This window comes from Pseudophryne corroboree, chromosome 5 (genome assembly GCF_028390025.1).
Source record: "Pseudophryne corroboree isolate aPseCor3 chromosome 5, aPseCor3.hap2, whole genome shotgun sequence".
NCBI classification, from domain to species: domain Eukaryota; kingdom Metazoa; phylum Chordata; class Amphibia; order Anura; family Myobatrachidae; genus Pseudophryne; species Pseudophryne corroboree.
This window is the reverse complement of record NC_086448.1, coordinates 297,326,841-297,346,724: the sequence shown is the minus strand read 5'-3', so window position 1 is coordinate 297,346,724 and position 19,884 is coordinate 297,326,841. Positions and strand designations below refer to the sequence as shown.

Genomic DNA, 19,884 nt, shown 5'->3' with positions numbered 1-19,884 from the left:
AATATGTTTCATGTGAAAGTAAATGTTTGTGTGGTACATGATATGCTTTCATTTTGATGCAAAGCTTGTCATGAAAACTGGTAAGAAATGTTACATAAAAAGACCATTTTCATGGAATGACCCATTTGTGGTCTGTAACATGCATGCTGTCCAACTCACTTTATATACCCGCTCCCATTGCCTACTTCATATATTAGGGTGGATTTTCTTATGGTTCCGAGAGCTTATCTCGTAAAGATTTATATTGTATAAAATATTTATATCTTTTTCTATTACAGGACATCTTGGTACAAGTGCTACAAATATTACTGAAATCAAAGTTATTGGTAAGTGTATTGTACCCATTTGTGTCTTTTTGTGTCTCCTCTTTCTCCCGGAGAGAGAACACTGCTGGACACTTTGGGGGTTGGGACAGGGTTCTCGCATCATTAGCGCCGCCCCTTTCACACAGAACTTCGATTCCGTTGATTATCTTCCCATCCTGCCCACTTGACTAGGAAGCAGGTAAGATGTGGGAAATCCATCTACTCTACAAGAAAATCCAAGAGAAATACAAAAACCCTGACTCTCAATAAGAAACCTTGAAACACCACGGAATCTTATTGACTTTAACACAACCATCATCTAGGCACAAATTTAACCCCTCTTACCCACAATTATCAAAGCCACATGCAAAACTCCCAAACCTTCATTCAACAAAAATCAAATGCCAACAATCAAACCATGTCACATCCTCAGGCGCACTGGGCCTTGGCGTCCTTTAACCATTTAATTATTGTACTCACACGGGGTGGGTGCAGTGGGCTGTTACAGGGCAGATTGCTATAGTAGCCCATCTCCCCACTGCTTGTCTGTTTCAAAACCACTTGGTAATCTGATTCAGAAGCCACAGTGGGTGAGCAGAGGCCTCAGTGCGGTTTAGTCTCCAGAAATATGGCTGTCTGATATAATACAGTTAGTAAATGGACACATTGTAAGATAAATGAGTTCATAAGGAAATGTCTGTTAGCAAATTGGTGAACATACCTAGACATCTTTTGTGTCTTGCTTCTACACTACTCAGTTGCATTCTCAGTATCTCATGCAGACTTGTTTGATGATAAAGTAAACGTTTTAGGAAGTTAGAGATCGAGAAAGATTTAAAGGTGCAGTGGGGATGTGTAATGTGGCCTGGATATTATTCTCAATGTGTATGTGACATGGTAGGGGTGGTGGACACGATGTGGCTAGCCTTGCATTATGTAATAGGTCTAATCTAAAAGTAATATAAAAGTACCCTAAAGCCTGGTGGGCTGGGTGGCTCAGTCTATGCAGCTGCTTTTTTATAGCTGCACTTCAAGTGGGAGAGTTTACCTAAAATCTGCCACTCAAGCGAATACAATGTACTGCTAATAACTGCTGGACAGGCAGTCCCAGGAAAAGGTGGTTTCTCTGGATGCATACGCTTGTTTGTCATTCATAGTGTCAACAAGGGATCCGGTCAGGAGGTTAGGTTTAGGCTGCAGGAAGGGGGGATAGTTTTAGGCAGCCCCGAGGAGAGTTAGGGTTAGGCTGTGGAAAGGGAGGGTTGGGAGGTATGGAGGGAATGTAAGTATACTTACTTACCCCTGTCGGGATTTTCATAATCTAGTTGGTATTCTGACCACTGGCATATTGATCCCAACTCGTCAACAAGCAGGAGATCCACCACGGACTGTTAAAATGCAGCTTAAAGCATTTTCTCTAACGTCCTAGTGGATGCTGGGGACTCCGTAAGGACCATGGGGAATAGACGGGCTCCGCAGGAGACATGGGCACTTTAAGAAAGAATTTAGATTCTGGTGTGCTCTGGCTCCTCCCTCTATGTCCCTCCTCCAGACCTCAGTTTGAATCTGTGCCCGGACGAGCTGGGTGCTTTTCAGTGAGCTCTCCTGAGCTTGCTGTGAGAAAGTATTTTGTTAGGTTTTTTTATTTTCAGGGAGCTCTGCTGGCAACAGACTCCCTGCATCGTGGGACAGAGGGGAGAGAAGCAGCCCTTCTCTCTGAAGCTAGGTCCTGCTACTTAGGCTACTGGACACCATTAGCTCCAGAGGGATCGTACACAGGATCTCACCCTCGTCGTCCGATCCCAGAGCCGCGCCGCCGTCGTCCGATCCCAGAGCCGGAAGACAGAAGCCTGGTGAGCATGAGAAGCAAGAAGACTTCGAAATCGGCGGCAGAAGACTCCGGTCTTCACTGTGGTAACGCACAGCACTGCAGCTGTGCGCCATTGCTCCCACACACCTCACACACTCCGGTCACTGTAAGAATGCAGGGGGGGGGGCGTCCTGGGCAGCATTTGGACCTCTTTTTGGCAAAAGTGAACATATATACAGTTGGGCACTGTATATATGTGTGAGCCCCCTGCCAAGAAAATACATATTTAAGCGGGACAGAAGCCCGCCGTCGAGGGGGCGGGGCTTCTTCCTCAGCACTCATCAGCGCCATTTTTTCTCCACAGCTCCGCTGAGAGGAAGCTCCCCAGGCTCTTCCCTGCAGATACACGGTAGAAGAGGGTAAAAAGAGAGGGGGGGCACATAATTAGGCGCAAAAATCAATATAACAGCAGCTACTGGGTTAACATTAAGTTACTGTGTTATTCCTGGGTTTATAGCGCTGGGGTGTGTGCTGGCATACTCTCTCTCTGTCTCTCCAAAGGGCCTTGTGGGGGAACTGTCTTCAAAAAGGGCATTCCCTGTGTGTGTGGTGTGTCGGTACGCTTGTGTCGACATGTTTGACGAGGAAGGCTATGTGGAAGCAGAGCGGGAGCAAATGAATGTGGTGTCTCCGCCGACGGCGCCGACATCTGATTGGATGGATATGTGGAAGGTTTTAAATGATAATGTTAATTCCTTGCATAAAAGGTTGGAAAAAGCTGAAGCCTCAGGACAGTCAGGGTCTCAGCCCGTGCCTGATCCTATGTCGCAGAGGCAGTCAGGGTCTCCGAAGCGCCCACTATCCCAAATTGTTGGCACAGATACCGACATGGATTCTGATTCCAGTGTCGATTACGATAATGCAAAGTTACAGCCAAAATTGGCTAAATCCATCCGTTATATGATTATAGCAATTAAGGATGTGTTGCACATCACAGAGGAAACCCCAGTCCCTGACAAGAGGGTTCATATGTATGGGGAAAAGAGGCAGGTGGTGACCTTTCCCCCTTCACACGAGCTAAATGAGTTATGTGAAAAAGCTTGGGAATCTCCAGATAAAAAACTGCAGATTTCCAAACTGATTCTTATGGCATATCCTTTCCCGCCAACGGACAGGTTACGCTGGGAATCCTCCCCTAAGGTGGACAAAGCTTTAACACGCTTATCCAAGAAGGTAGCCCTGCCGTCACAGGATACGGCTACCCTCAAAGATGCTGCGGATAGAAAGCAAGAGGGTACACTGAAGTCCATTTATACACATTCGGGTACCTTACTGAGGCCGGCGATCGCGTCGGCCTGGGTGTGTAGTGCTGTAGCAGCATGGACGGACACCCTGTCTGAGGAACTTGATACCTTAGACAAGGATACTATATTAATGACCCTGGGGCATATAAAAGACGCTGTCCTATATATGAGAGATGCTCAAAGAGACATTAGTCTACTGGGTTCTAGAATAAATGCTATGTCGATTTCTGCCAGAAGGGTCCTGTGGACTCGGCAATGGACAGGTGATGCAGACTCAAAAAGGCACATGGAGGTTTTACCTTACAAGGGTGAGGAATTGTTTGGGGAGGGTCTCTCGGACCTGGTCTCCACAGCTACTGCTGGAAAGTCAAATTTTTTGCCATGTGTGTCCTCACAACCTAAGAAAGCACCGTATTACCAAATGCAGTCCTTTCGATCACAGAAAAGCAAGAAAGTCTGAGGTGCGTCCTTTCTTGCCAGGGGTAGGGGCAGAAGAAAGAAGCTGCACAACACAGCTAGTTCCCAGGAACAGAAGTCCTCCCCGGCTTCCACAAAATCCACCGCATGACGCTGGGGCTCCACAGGCGGAGCTAGGCCCGGTGGGGACGCGTCTCTGAAATTTCAGCCACAAGTGGGTTCACTCCCAGTTGGATCCCTGGGCAATAGATATTGTGTCTCAGGGATACAAGCTGGAATTCGAAGAGATACCCTCTCACAGATACCTCAAATCGGCCCTGCCAGCTTCCCCCCTCGAGAGGGAAATAGTGTTAACTGCAATTCACAAATTGTATCTTCAACAGGTGGTGGTCAAGGTTCCCCTCCTTCAACAAGGAGGGGGTTATTATTCGACCATGTTGTAGTCCCGAAACCGGACGGTTCGGTCACACCCATATTGAATTTAAAATCCCTGAATATGTACCTGAAAAGGTTCCGGTTCAAGATGGAATCGCTGAGAGCGGTCATCGCAAGCCTGGAAGGGGGGGATTTTATGGTGTCTCTGGACATAAAGGATGCATACCTTCATGTCCCCATTTATCCACCTCATCAGGCGTACCTCAGATTTGTGGTACAGGATTGTCATTACCAATTTCAGACGTTGCCGTTTGGTCTCTCCACGGCTCCGAGAATATTTACCAAGGTAATGGCAGAAATGATGGTACTCCTGCGGAAGCAAGGGGTCACAATTATCCGAAAAGGGTTTATCTCCTGATAGAGAAAGCTCAGGAACTCATTACACTGGTCAGAAACCTGTTAAAACCAAAACAGGTGTCAGTTTACTGACACCTGTTAGAAAGAAAGTATAGTTTAGGTTTTTTATTTTACAGTGAGACCTGCTGGCAACAGGCTCACTGCAGCGAGGGACTAAGGGGAGAAGAAGCGAACCTACCTAAGTGGTGGTAGCTTGGGCATCTTAGGCTACTGGACACCATTAGCTCCAGAGGGATCGCACACAGGACCCGAGTCCTGGGAAAGATGGTGGCATCATACGAGGCCATTCCCTTCGGCAGGTTCCATGCGAGGACCTTTCAATGGGACCTACTGGACAAATGGTCCGGATCACATCTTCAGATGCATCGGTTAATCACCCTATCCCCCAGGCCCAGGGTTTCTCTCCTGTGGTGGCTGCAGAGTGCTCACCTTCTCGAGGGCCGCAGATTCGGCATTCAGGACTGGGTCCTGGTGACCACGGATGCAAGCCTCCGAGGGTGGGGGGCGGTCACACAGGGAAGAAATTTCCAAGGTCTGTGGTCAAGTCAGGAGACTTGCCTTCACAGTCAGACAACATCACCGCTGTGGCTCATGTAAACCGACAAGGCGGCACAAGGAGCAGGGTGGCAATGGCGGAAGCCACCAGAATTCTTCGCTGGGCGGAGAATCACGTAAGCGCACTGTCAGCAGTGTTCATCCCGGGAGTGGACAACTGGGAAGCAGACTTCCTCAGCAGGCACGACCTCCACCCGGGAGAGTGGGGACTTCATCAAGAAGTCTTCACGCAGATTGCAAGTCGGTGGGAACTGCCACAGGTGGACATGATGGCATCCCGCCTCCAACAAAAAGCTACAGAGGTATTGCGCCAGGTCAAGGGACCCTCAGGCGATAGCTGTGGATGCACTAGTGACACCGTGGGTGTTCCAGTCGGTTTATGTATTTCCTCCTCTTCCTCTCATACCCAAGGTGCTGAGAATCATAAGAAAAAGAGGAATGAGAACAATACTCATTGTTCCGGATTGGCTAAGAAGGACTTGGTATCCGGATCTGCAAGAAATGCTCACAGAGGACCCGTGGCCTCTTCCTCTAAGACAGGACTTGTTGCAACAGGGGCCCTGTCTGTTCCAAGACTTGTTGCGTTTGACGGCATGGCGGTTGAACGCCGGATCCTAGCAGAGAAAGGCATTCCGGATGAGGTTATTCCTACGCTGATAATGGCTAGGAAGGACGTGACCGCTCAACATTATCACCGTATATGGCGAAAATATGTTGCTTGGTGTGAGGCCAGGAATGCCCCTACGGAGGAATTCCAGCTGGGCCGTTTCCTTCACTTCCTACGGTCAGGAATGACTTTGGGCCTAAAATTGGGTTCCATTAAGGTCCAGATTTCGGCCCTACCCATTTTCTTTCAAAAAGAGCTGGCTTCTCTACCTGAAGTTCAGACGTTTGTAAAGGGAGTGCTGCATATCCAGCCCCCTTTTGTGCCTCAAGTGGCACCTTGGGATCTTAACGTGGTGTTGAGTTTCCTGAAATCCCACTGGTTTGAACTACTCAAAACGGTGGAATTGAAATATCTCACGTGGAAGGTGTCATGCTACTAGCCTTGGCTTCGGCTAGGCGTGTCCGAATTGGCGGCTTTGTCACATAAAAGCCCCTATATGGTTTTCCATGCGGATAGAGCAGAATTGAGGACCCGTCCACAATTCCTGCCGAAAGTGGTTTCATCTTTTCATATAAACCAACCTATTGTGGTACCTGTGGCTACTACTGACTTGGAGGATTCCGAGTTGCTTGATGTGGTCAGGGCTTTGAAGGTTTATGTAGCCAGAACGGCTAGGGTCAGGAAAACAGAGTCTTTGTTTCTCTGACGTCCTAGTGGATGCTGGGGACTCCGTAAGGACCATGGGGAATAGACGGCTCCGCAGGAGACTGGGCACATCTAAAGAAAGATTTAGGTCTATCTGGTGTGCACTGGCTCCTCCCCCTATGACCCTCCTCCAAGCCTCAGTTAGATTTCTGTGCCCGGCCGAGCTGGATGCACACTAGGGGCTCTCCTGAGCTCCTAGAAAGAAAGTATAGTTTAAGTTTTTTATTTTACAGTGAGACCTGCTGGCAACAGGCTCACTGCAGCGAGGGACTAAGGGGAGAAGAAGCGAACCTACCTAAGTGGTGGTAGCTTGGGCTTCTTAGGCTACTGGACACCATTAGCTCCAGAGGGATCGCACACAGGACCCGACCTCGTCGTCCGTTCCCGGAGCCGCGCCGCCGTCCCCCTTACAGAGCCAGAAGGAAGAAGGTCCGGAAAATCGGCGGCTGAAGACTTCTGTCTTCTCCAAGGTAGCGCATAGCACTGCAGCTGTGCGCCATTGCTCCTCATGCACACCACACACTTCGGTCACTGATGGGTGCAGGGCGCTGGGGGGGGGGGCGCCCTGAGCAGCAATATTAACACCTTGGCTGGCAAAACTGACACCATATATAGCCCCAGAGGCTATATGGGTGTAAATTACCCCTGCCAGAAAAACACAAAAAGCGGGAGAAAGCCTGCCGAAAAAGGGGCGGAGCCATCTCCCTCAGCACACTGGCGCCATTTTCCCTCACAGCTCCGCTGGAAGGATCGCTCCCTGGCTCTCCCCTACAGTCCTGCACTACAGAAAGGGTAAAAAAGAGAGGGGGGGGCACAAATTTAGGCACAGTATAATATATATATGCAGCTATAAGGGAAAACACTCTTTATAGTTGATATCCCTGTGGTATATAGCGCTCTGGTGTGTGCTGGCATACTCTCCCTCTGTCTCCCCAAAGGGTTTTGTGGGGTCCTGTCCTCTGTCAGAGCATTCCCTGTGTGTGTGCTGTGTGTCGGTACTGCTGTGTCGACATGTATGATGAGGAAAATTTATGTGGAGGCAGAGCAAATGCCATTAAATATGTTGTCACCCCCTGAGGGGTCGACACCTGTGTGGATGGACTTATGGAAGGAATTACGTGACAGTGTCAGCTCCTTACATAAAAGGTTTGACGACATAGGACAGCCGGCTACTCAGCTTGTGACTGTTCCAGCGTCTCAAATGTCATCAGGGGCTTTAAAACGCCCGCTACCTCAGATGGCAGACACAGATGTCGACACGGATACCGACTCCAGTGTCGACGACTATGAGACTAGTGTACCCTCCAATAGGTCCACCCGTTACATGATTGAGGCAATGAAAAATGTATTACACATTTCTGATAGTACCCCAGGTACCACAAAAAAGGGTATTATGTTCGGTGCAGGAAAAACTACTGGTAGTTTTTTCTCATCTGAGGAATTAAATGAGGTGTGTGAGGAAGCCTGGACTTCCCCCGATAAGAAATTGATAATTTCTAAACGTTTATTGGCAGCGTACCCTTTCCCGCCAGAGGATAGGTCACGTTGGGAAACGTCCCCTAGGGTAGATAAAGCGCTTACACGTTTATCAAAACAGGTGGCACTACCATCTCCGGATACGGCCGCCCTAAAGGATCCTGCTGATAGAAAGCAGGAGGCTACCCTAAAAGCTATATATACACACACGGGCATTATATTGCGACCAGCAATTGCATCAGCATGGATGTGCAGTGCTGCTGCTGCGTGGTCAGATTCCCTGTCGGATAATATTGATACCCTGGACAGGGACACTATTTTGCTGACAGTAGAGCATATAAAGGACGCTGTCTTATACATACGTGATGCACAGAGGGATATTTGCCGGCTGGCATCAAAAATAAGCGCAATGTCCATTGCCGCCAGAAGGGGGTTATGGACTCGGCAGTGGTCAGGTGATGCCGATTCAAAAAGGCACATGGAAGTTTTGCCTTATAAGGGGGTGGAACTGTTTGGGGATGGTCTTTCAGACCTCGTTTCCACAGCTACGGCTGGGAAATCGTCATTTTTGCCACAGGCTACCCCACAGCAAAAGAAGGCACCGTATTATCAAGTACAGTCCTTTCGGCCCCATAAACACAAGAGGGCTCGAGGCGCATCCTTTCTGCCGAGAGGCAAAGGTAGAGGGAAAAAGCTGCAGCATACAGCCAGTTCCCAAGAGCAGAAGTCCTCCCCCGCGTCCGGTAAGTCCACAGCATGACGCTGGGGCATCACAGGCGGATCCGGGTACGGTGGGGGCCCGTCTCAGAAATTTCAGTACACAGTGGGCTCTCTCACAGGTGGATCCCTGGGCCCTTCAAGTAGTATCTCAGGGGTACAGGCTGGAATTCGAGACGTCCCCCCCCCCCCCCCCCCCCTCTGCCGTTTTCTAAAATCTGCCTTACCAGCAACTTACCAGTGTTGGTGGCTATCCAAAAACTGTGTTCACAGCAAGTGATTGTCAAGGTACCCCTCCTTCAGCAAGGGGAAGGGTTACTATTCCACAATGTTTGTGGTACCGAAACCGGACGGTTCGGTGAGACCCATCCTAAATCTAAAATCCTTGAACACTTATATCAAAAGGTTCAAGATGGAATCGCTCAGGGCGGTTATTGCGAGCCTGGACGAGGGGGATTACATGGTCTCCCTGGACATCAAGACCAGAAAAAAGTGTTTCTTCCAGTGGAAAAAGCCGAGGAGTTGTCATCTCTAGTCAGAGACCTCCTAAAACCGGGACAGGTGTCGGTACATCAATGCACACAAGTCCTGGGAAAAATGGTAGCTTCGTACGAAGCAATTCCATTCGGAAGGTTCCACGCAAGGTCTTTCCAGTGGGACCTGTTGGACAAATGGTCCGGGTCCCATCTCCAGATGCAACAGCGGATAACCCTGTCGGCAAGGACCAGGGTATCGCTGCTGCTGTGGTGGCTGCAGAGGGCTCATCTACTAGAGGGCCGCAGATTCGGAATACAGGACTGGGTCCTGGTGACCACGGATGCCAGCCTTCGGGGCTGGGGCGCAGTCACACAGGGAAGAAATTTCCAAGGACTGTGGTCAAATCAGGAGATTTCGCTTCACATAAATATTCTAGAGCTAAGGGCCATTTAAAATGCGCTAAGCCAAGCAAGGCCCCTGCTTCAGAACCAGCCGGTACTGATCCAATCAGACAACATCACGGCGGGCGCCCATGTAAACAGACAGGGTGGCACAAGAAGCAGGAGGGCAATGGCAGAAGCCACAAGGATTCTCCGATGGGTGGAAAAATAAGAATTTACTTACCGATAATTCTATTTCTCGGAGTCCGTAGTGGATGCTGGGGTTCCTGAAAGGACCATGGGGAATAGCGGCTCCGCAGGAGACAGGGCACAAAAAGTAAAGCTTTAGGATCAGGTGGTGTGCACTGGCTCCTCCCCCTATGACCCTCCTCCAAGCCTCAGTTAGGATACTGTGCCCGGACGAGCGTACACAATAAGGAAGGATTTTGAATCCCGGGTAAGACTCATACCAGCCACACCAATCACACTGTACAACCTGTGATCTGAACCCAGTTAACAGTATGATAACAGCGGAGCCTCTGAAAAGATGGCTCACAACAATAATAACCCGATTTTTGTAACTATGTACAAGTAATGCAGATAATCCGCACTTGGGATGGGCGCCCAGCATCCACTACGGACTCCGAGAAATAGAATTATCGGTAAGTAAATTCTTATTTTCTCTATCGTCCTAGTGGATGCTGGGGTTCCTGAAAGGACCATGGGGATTATACCAAAGCTCCCAAACGGGCGGGAGAGTGCGGATGACTCTGCAGCACCGAATGAGAGAACTCCAGGTCCTCCTTAGCCAGGGTATCAAATTTGTAGGATTTTACAAACGTGTTTGCCCCTGACTAAATAGCCGCTCGGCAAAGTTGTAAAGCCGAGACCCCTCGGGCAGCCGCCCAAGATGAGCCCACCTTCCTTGTGGAATGGGCATTTACATATTTTGGCTGTGGCAGGCCTGCCACAGAATGTGCAAGCTGAATTGTATTACACATCCAACTAGCAATAGTCTGCTTAGAAGCAAGAGCACCCAGTTTGTTGGGTGCATACAGGATAACAGCAAGTCAGTTTTCCTGACTCCAGCCGTCCTGGAACCTATACTTTCAGGGCCCTGACAACATCCAGCAACTTGGAGTCCTCCAAGTCCCTAGTAGGCGCAAGGCACCACAATAAGCTGGTTCAGGTGAAACACTGACACCACCTTAGGGAGAGAACTGGGGACGAGTCCGCAGCTCTGCCCTGTCCGAATGGACAAATAGATATGGGCTTTTTTGAGAAAAAAAACCCCACCAAATTGACACTCGCCTGGCCCAGGCCAGAGCCAAGAGCATGGTCACTTTTCATGTGAGATGCTTCAAATCCACAGATTTGACTGGTTTTAAACCAATGTGATTTGAGGAATCCCAGAACTACGTTGAGATCCCACAGTGCCACTGGAGGCACAAAAGGGGGTTGTATATGCAATACTCCCTTGACAAACTTCTGGACTTCAGGAACTGAAGCCAATTCTTTCTGGAAGAAAATCGACAGGGCCGAAATTTGAACCTTAATGGGCCCCAATTTGAGGCCCATAGACACTCCTGTTTGCAGGAAATGCAGGAATCGACCGAGTTGAAATTTCTTCGTGGGGCCTTCCTGGCCTCACACCACGCAACATATTTCCGCCACATGTGGTGATAATGTTGTGCGGTCACCTCCTTCCTGGCTTTGACCAGGGTAGGAATGACCTCTTCCGGAATGCCTTTTTCCCTTAGGATCCGGCGTTCCACCGCCATGCCGTCAAACGCAGCTGCGGTAAGTCTTGGAACAGACATGGTACTTGCTGAAGCAAGTCCCTTCTTAGCGGCAGAGGCCATAAGTCCTCTGTGAGCATCTCTTGAAGTTCCGGGTACCAAGTCCTTCTTGGCCAATCCGGAGCCACGAGTATAGTTCTTACTCCTCTACGTCTTTTAATTCTCAGTACCTTAGGTATGAGAAGCAGAGGAGGGAACACATACACCGACTGGTACACCCACGGTGTTACCAGAACGTCCACAGCTATTGCCTGAGGGTCTCTTGACCTGGCGCAATACCTGTCCCGTTTTTTGTTCAGACGGGACGCCATCATGTCCACCTTTGGTATTTCCCAACGGTTCACAATCATGTGGAAAAACTTCCCGATGAAGTTTCCACTCTCCCGGGTGGAGGTCGTGCCTGCTGAGGAAGTCTGCTTCCCAGTTTCCACTCCCGGAATGAAACACTGCTGACAGTGCTATCACATGATTTTCCGCCCAGCGAAAAGTCCTTGCAGTTTTTGCCATTGCCCTCCTGCTTCTTGTGCCGCCCTGTCTGTTTACGTGGGCGACTGCCGTGATGTTTTTCCCACTGGATCAATACCGGCTGACCTTGAAGCAGAGGTCTTGCTAAGCTTAGAGCATTATAAATTTACCCTTAGCTCCAGTATATTTATGTGGAGAAAAGTCTCCAGACTTGATCACACTCCCTGGAAATTTTTTCCTTGTGTGACTGCTCCCCAGCCTCTCGGGCTGGCCTCCGTGGTCACCAGCATCCAATCCTGAATGCCGAATCTGCGGCCCTCTAGAAGATGAGCACTCTGTAACCACCACAGGAGAGACACCCTTGTCCTTGGATATAGGGTTATCCGCTGATGCATCTGAAGATGCGATCCGGACCATTTGTCCAGCAGATCCCACTGAAAAGTTCTTGCGTGAAATCTGCCGAATGGAATTTCTTCGTAGGAAGCCACCATTTTTACCAGGACCCTTGTGCAATGATGCACTGACACTTTTCCTGGTTTTAGGAGGTTCTTGACTAGCTCGGATAACTCCCTGGCTTTCTCTTCCGGGAGAAACACCTTTTTCTGGACTGTGTCCAGAATCATCCCTAGGCACAGCAGACGTGTCGTCAGGATCAGCTGCGATTTTGGAATATTTAGAATCCATCCGTGCTGTTGTAGCAGTATCCGAGATAGTGCTACTCCGACCTCCAACTGTTCCCTGGACTTTGCCCTTATCAGGAGATCGTCCAAGTAAGGGGTAATTAAGACGCCTTTTCTTCGAAGAAGAATCATCATTTCGGCCATTACCTTGGTAAAGACCCGGGGTGCCGTGGACAATCCAAACGGCAGCGTCTGAAACTGACAGTGACAGTTCTATACCACGAACCTGAGGTACCCTTAGTGAGAAGGGCAAATTTGGGACATGGAGGTAAGCATCCCTGATGTCCCGGGACACCATATAGTCCCCTTCTTCCTGGTTCGTTATCACTGCTCTGAGTGACTCCATCTTGATTTGAACCTTTGTAAGTGTTCAAATTTTTTTAGATTTAGAATAGGTCTCACCTAGCCTTCTGGCTTCAGTACCACAATATAGTGTGGAATAATACCCCTTTCCTTGTTGTAGGAGGGGTAATTTGATTATCACCTGCTGGGAATACAGCTTGTGAATTTTTTTCCCATACTGCCTCCTTGTCGGAGGGATACTTTGGTAAAGCAGACTTCAGGAGCCTGCGAGGGGGAAACGTTTCGACATTCCAATCTGTACCCCTGGGATACTACTTGTAGGATCCAGGGGTCCTGTACGGTCCCAGCGTCATGCTGAGAGCTTGGCAGAAGCGGTGGAAGGCTTCTGTTCCTGGGAATGGGCTGCCTGCTGCAGTCTTCTTCCCTTTCCTCTATCCCTGGGCAAATATGACTCTCATAGGGACGAAAGGACTGAGGCTGAGAAGACGGTGTCTTTTTCTGCAGAGATGTGCCTTAGGGTAAAAACGGTGGATTTTCCAGCAGTTGCCGTGGCCACCAGGTCCGATGGACCGACCCCAAATAACTCCTCTTCCTTTATACGGCAATACACCTTTGTGCCGTTTGGAATCTGCATCACCTGACCACTGTCGTGTCCATAAACATCTTCTGGCAGATATGGACATCGCACTTACTCTTGATGCCAGAGTGCAAATATCCCTCTGTGCATCTCGCATATATAGAAATGCATCCTTTAAATGCTCTATAGTCAATAAAATACTGTCCCTGTCAAGGGTATCAATATTTTTAGTCAGGGAATCCGACCAAGCCACCCCAGCTCTGCACATCCAGGCTGAGGCGATCGCTGGTCGCAGTATAACACCAGTATGTGTGTATATACTTTTATATGATATTTTCCAGCCTCCTGTCAGGGCCGTCCTCAAGGAGCCAGCTATCTATAGACGGTACCGCCACTTGTTTTGATAAGCGTGTGAGCGCCTTATCCACCCTAAGGGGTGTTTCCCAACGCGCCCTAACTTCTGGCGGGAAAGGGTATACCGCCAATAATTTTCTATCGGGGGGAACCCACGCATCATCACACACTTCATTTAATTTATCTGATTCAGGAAAAACTACAGGTAGTTTTTTCACATCCCACATAATACCCTCTTTTGTGGTACTTGTAGTATCAGAAATATGTAACACCTCCTTCATTGCCCTTAACGTGTGGCCCTAATAAGGAATACGTTTGTTTATTCACCGTCGACACTGGATTCAGTGTCCGTGTCTGTGTCTGTGTCGACCGACTAAGGTAAACGGGCGTTTTAAAACCCTTGACGGTGTTTTTGAGACGTCCGGACCGGTACTATTTGTTTGTCGGCCGTCTCATGTCGTCAACCGACCTTGCAGCGTGTTGACATTATCACGTAATTCCCTAAATAAGCCATCCATTCCGGTGTCGACTCCCTAGAGAGTGACATCACCATTACAGGCAATTGCTCCGCCTCCTCACCAACATCGTCCTCATACATGTCGACACACACGTACCGACACACAGCACACACACAGGGAATGCTCTGATAGAGGACAGGACCCACTAGCCCTTTGGAGAGACAGAGGGAGAGTTTGCCAGCACACACCAAAAAACGCTATAATTATATAGGGACAACCTTATATAAGTGTTTTCCCTTATAGCATCTTTTTATATATTTCTAACGCCAAATTAGTGCCCCCCCTCTCTGTTTTAACCCTGTTTCTGTAGTGCAGTGCAGGGGAGAGCCTGGGAGCCTTCCCTCCAGCCTTTCTGTGAGGGAAAATGGCGCTGTGTGCTGAGGAGATAGGCCCCGCCCCTTTTTCGGCGGGCTCGTCTCCCGCTCTTCAACGGATTCTGGCAGGGGTTAAATATCTCCATATAGCCCCCGGAGGCTATATGTGAGGTATTTTTTGCCAAAAAATAGGTTTACATTGCCTCCCAGGGCGCCCCCCTCCCAGCGCCCTGCACCCTCAGTGACTGCCGTGTGAAGTGTGCTGAGAGCAATGGCGCACAGCTGCAGTGCTGTGCGCTACCTTAAGAAGACTGAGGAGTCTTCTGCCGCCGATTCTGGACCTTCTTCTCTTTTCAGCATCTGCAAGGGGGCCGGCGGCGAGGCTCCGGTGACCATCCAGGCTGTACCTGTGATCGTCCCTCTGGAGCTAATGTCCAGTAGCCAAAGAAGCCAATCCATCCTGCACGCAGGTGAGTTCACTTCTTCTCCCCTAAGTCCCTCGTTGCAGTGATCCTGTTGCCAGCAGGACTCACTGTAAAATAAAAAACCTAAGCTAAACTTTTCTAAGCAGCTCTTTAGGAGAGCCACCTAGATTGCACCCTTCTCGGCCGGGCACAAAAATCTAACTGAGGCTTGGAGGAGGGTCATAGGGGGAGGAGCCAGTGCACACCACCTGATCCTAAAGCTTTACTTTTTGTGCCCTGTCTCCTGCGGAGCCGCTATTCCCCATGGTCCTTTCAGGAACCCCAGCATCCACTAGGACGATAGAGAAATCATGTGTTAGCACTGACAGCGGTGTTCATTCCGGGAGTGGATAACTGGGAAGCAGACTTCCTCAGCAGGCACGACCTCCACCCGGGAGAATGGGGACTTCATCCAGAAGTCTTCCAAATGCTGGTAAACCGGTGGGAAAGACCACAGGTGGGCATGATGGCGTCCCGCCTCAACAAAAAGCTAAAAAGATATTGCGCCAGGGACCCTCTGGCGATCGCGGTGGACGCTCTAGTAACACCGTGGGTGTACCAGTCGGTTTATGTGTTTCCTCCTCTGCCTCTCATTCCCAAGGTAATGAGAATAATACGAAGGCGAGGAGTGAAAACTATACTCGTTCCGGATTGGCCAAGAAGAGCTTGGTACCCGGAACTTCAAGAGATGCTTTCAGAGGACCCTTGGCCTCTGCCGCTCAGACAGGACCTGCTGCAGCAGGGGCCCTGTCTGTTCCAAGACTTACCGCGGCTACGTTTGACGGCATGGCGGTTGAACACCGGATCCTGAAGGAAAAGGGCATTCCGGAGGAAGTCATCCCTACCCTGATCAAAGCCAGGAAGGATGTCACCGCAAAACATTATCACCGCATTTGGCGGAAATATGTTGCTTGGTGTGAGGCCAGGAAGGCCCCAACGGAGGAATTTCAACTGGGTCGATTCCTGCATTTCCTGCAAGCAGGGGTGACGTTGGGCCTCAAATTGGGGTCCATTAAAGTCCAGATTTCGTCCCTGTCGATTTTCTTCCAGAAAGAACTGGCTTCACTGCCTGAAGTTCAGACTTTTGTCAAAGGAGTTCTGCGTATTCAGCCTCCTTTTGTGCCCCCAGTGGCACCTTGGGATCTCAATGTGGTTTTGGAGTTCCTGAAATCACATTGGTTTGAACCACTTAAGACTGTGTATTTGAAATATCTCACGTGGAAAGTGGTCATGCTGTTGGCTCTGGCTTCGGCCAGGCGTGTGTCAGAATTGGCGGCTTTGTCCTATAAAAGCCCTTATCTGATTTTCCATATGGATAGGGCAGAGTTGAGGACTCGTCCTCCGTTTCTCCCGAAGGTGGTATCAGCGTTTCACTTGAACCAGCCTATTGTGGTGCCTGCGGCTACTAGGAACTTGGAGGATTCCAAGTTACTGGACGTAGTCAGGGCCCTGAAAATGTATGTTTCCAGGACGGCTGGAGTCAGGAAAACTGACTCGCTGTTTATCCTGTATGCACCCAACAAACTGGGTGCTCCTGCTTCTAAGCAGACTATCGCGCGCTGGATTTGTAGCACTATTCAGCTGGTGCATTCTGCGGTGGGACTACCGCAGCCTAAATCTGTAAAAGCCCATTCCACAAGGAAGGTGGGCTCATCTTGGGCGGCTGCCCGAGGGGTCTCGGCTTTACAACTCTGCCGAGCTGCTACTTGGTCAGGGGCAAACACGTTTGCAAAGTTCTATAAGTTTGATACCCTGGCTGAGGAGGACCTTGTGTTTGCTCAGTCGGTGCTGCAGAGTCATCCGCACTCTCCCGCCCGTTTGGGAGCTTTGGTATAATCCCCATGGTCCTTACGGAGTCCCCAGCATCCACTAGGACGTCAGAGAAAATAAGAATTTACTCACCGGTAATTCTATTTCTCGTAGTCCGTAGTGGATGCTGGGCGCCCATCCCAAGTGCGGATTGTCTGCAATACTTGTAAATAGTTATTGTTACACAAATCGGGTTGTTATTGCGAGCCATCTGTTGAGAGGCTCCGTTGTTATCATACTGTTAACCGGGGTTCCTATCACGAGTTATGCGGTGTGATTGGTGTGGCTGTTATGAGTCTTACCCGGGATTCAAAATCCTTCCTTATTGTGTCAGCTCTTCCGGGCACAGTGTCCTAACTGAGGCTTGGAGGAGGGTCATAGGGGGAGGAGCCAGTGCACACCAGATAGACCTAAATCTTTCTTTAGATGTGCCCAGTCTCCTGCGGAGCCGTCTATTCCCCATGGTCCTTACGGAGTCCCCAGCATCCACTACGGACTACGAGAAATAGAATTACCGGTGAGTAAATTCTTATTTTATCCTGTATGCTTCCAACAAGCTTGGTGCTCCTGCTTCAAAGCAAACTATTGCTCGCTGGATCTGCAACACGATTCAGCAGGCTCATTCTGCGGCCTGATTGCCGCTGCAAAAATCAGTTAAGGCCCATTCCACTAGGAAGGTGGGCTCTTCTTGGGCGGCTGCCCGAGGGGTCTCTGTATTACAGCTGTGCCGAGCGGCTACTTGGTCAGGTTCAAACACTTTTGCAAAGTTCTATAAGTTTGATACCCTGGCTGAGGAGGACCTTGTGTTTGCTCAGTCGGTGCTGCAGAGACATCCGCACTCTCCCGCCCGTTTGGGAGCTTTGGTATAATCCCCATGGTCCTTACGGAGTCCCCAGCATCCACTAGGACGTTAGAGAAAATAAGATTTTACTTACCGGTAAATCTATTTCTCGTAGTCCGTAGTGGATGCTGGGCGCCCGTCCCAAGTGCGGACTTCTTCTGCAATACTTGTATATAGTTATTGCGGCAATAAGGGTTATGTTATAGTTGCATCAGGGTTGACCTGATGCTCTGTTGTTGTTCATACTGTTGACTGGGTAAGTTTATCACAAGTTATACGGTGTTGCTGGTATGTGTCTTGCCCTGGATTACCAAAATCCTTTCCTTGTACTGTCAGCTGTTCCGGGCACAGTTTCTCTAACTGAGGTCTGGAGGAGGGACATAGAGGGAGGAGCCAGAGCACACCAGAATCTAAATTCTTTCTTAAAGTGCCCATGTCTCCTGTGGAGCCCGTCTATTCCCATGGTCCTTACGGAGTCCCCAGCATCCACTACGACTACGAGAAATAGATTTACTGGTAAGTAAAATCTTATTTTAACTGTGTTGGGATGTATTAGGACAGTAATATAGTGTATTGTTGCTACGTGCATCGCTTTATACCCATCTTCTAGTGGCTACTTTGTCTAGTGACACCTATGATTTGCACAGGTTCTATAGATTGCTAAATTCATGCCTGTATTTCTCCTGGTTTTAATCAGCCACAGAACCTGTGTAAATCATAGTTGTCCGGATTAAAGGGATATTATGACATGCCTAACTTTCACACTTCATCTCAAATTGGTTTTATGAAAATAACGAGTTTAGTGGCCTCCACATCGCCAGATCTCAGTCCAATAAACCAATACTTCTCAGACTCTGTCCACAAGCCATATTAATAGTCCAGGTTTTAAGGGTATCTGTGCTTTAGCGCAAATGGTTACGTAAAAATGTCTGGTAATAATAAAGTCCCTTGCATACAAGCATTTATATACTTGATATTGTACACATTGAGTACTGAGTTTGAGAAGCAGCGTGATAGAGCACCTTTGGGGTGTAGAGGAATGGGAGATTTGCAGCATCAATGTACCTCTGACAAATCTGTAGCATCTGCATGGTTCTGTCAAGTTACAATGGACCAGATCTCTAAGGCTGGGGTTCTTAACTCCAGTCCTCAGTTACCACCAGCAGGTGTGGTTTCGTGGGTTTCTTTAATCTTGCACAGCTGAGTTTTAATCTATTTCGCTGGTTCTGTAATTATCCCACCTGCTTCCCCAGACAGACATCCTCAAAGCATGAGCCGTTGAGGTTGGGAACCACTGGCCTAAGGAATGTTTCCAGCACCTTATTGAATCTGTTCCACAAAGATTTTAGGCTATTTAGGGAGAGAAGTCTACCACCTGAAGTGGCCACGGAGTATGTGTGTTTTTGGGTCACTATTATGATTTCCACCCACCACCTTCAACAACATCATTTGCCATGAATGTATGTTGAGTTGCATGAAGACTTTTGATTATGTTTATGCCTTTCTATTTCTGTAAGTATAATGCTCCTATGTTTGTACTATTATTTTAAATGATGTGATTATTTGTGTATTAAACTAGGTTTTAGAAGATGAAAATGCAAATGTGGATGAAGTGGAACTGAGGCCGGATATCTTAATAAAGCTGTATCTGGGCTATAAAAAGTATGTGCATATTTGCCATCCCACAACCTGGCAGTGACTTATGTAGTTGTAAATAGAATATTGTTCAATGCTCGGTAAGAGTGAAGAGATTACGAATAGGGGTATAAAGTAGCATTCTCCTTTGACATCGTACTCATGTACACATACCTGTAGAACATTTATGGGTATATATGTAACAACTAACCTATAGACAAACTATGTCCCTACCTCATTCATCTCAGTGTGAAGGACCAATAATTTTCCCCATCTTCAACTCCAAAGACCCATTTCAGGTTTGATGCCCAGTGTGTGTACGTTTGAAGTGCAAAGGTGGTTGCATTGCATATGCCATCATGGTCACCATTACTAGAATGCTATAGTTTTCAGCTGACAAGCCACCTATGTGTGATCCATGTGGCCCAGTTGAATGTTTGCACCTAGTTTACCAATTTTAGCGTTTTGGATATTGTTGATTTTCTTCTTCGGGTTCCATAGGTATCCACAGTGGTAGGATTGGGATGCGGTTATATTACCAGTGCTCAGTATCCCGGCGTTCAGCATGCTGACGCATATC

General features: G+C 48.7%; 1 protein-coding gene across 3 annotated transcripts in view; it reads left to right on the top strand.

Moving 5' to 3' along the window:
* The window catches only part of CUL1 (cullin 1), a 198,271-nt gene that overhangs the window by 165,352 nt on the left and 13,035 nt on the right, over nucleotides 1-19,884 (top strand). For all 3 annotated transcript variants that reach the window (XM_063922435.1, XM_063922436.1, XM_063922434.1), the window contains 2 exons: nucleotides 279-326; nucleotides 19,249-19,331. In XM_063922435.1, the coding sequence (XP_063778505.1) occupies nucleotides 279-326; nucleotides 19,249-19,331 (131 nt within the window). The remainder of the gene's footprint in view (nucleotides 1-278; nucleotides 327-19,248; nucleotides 19,332-19,884) is intronic.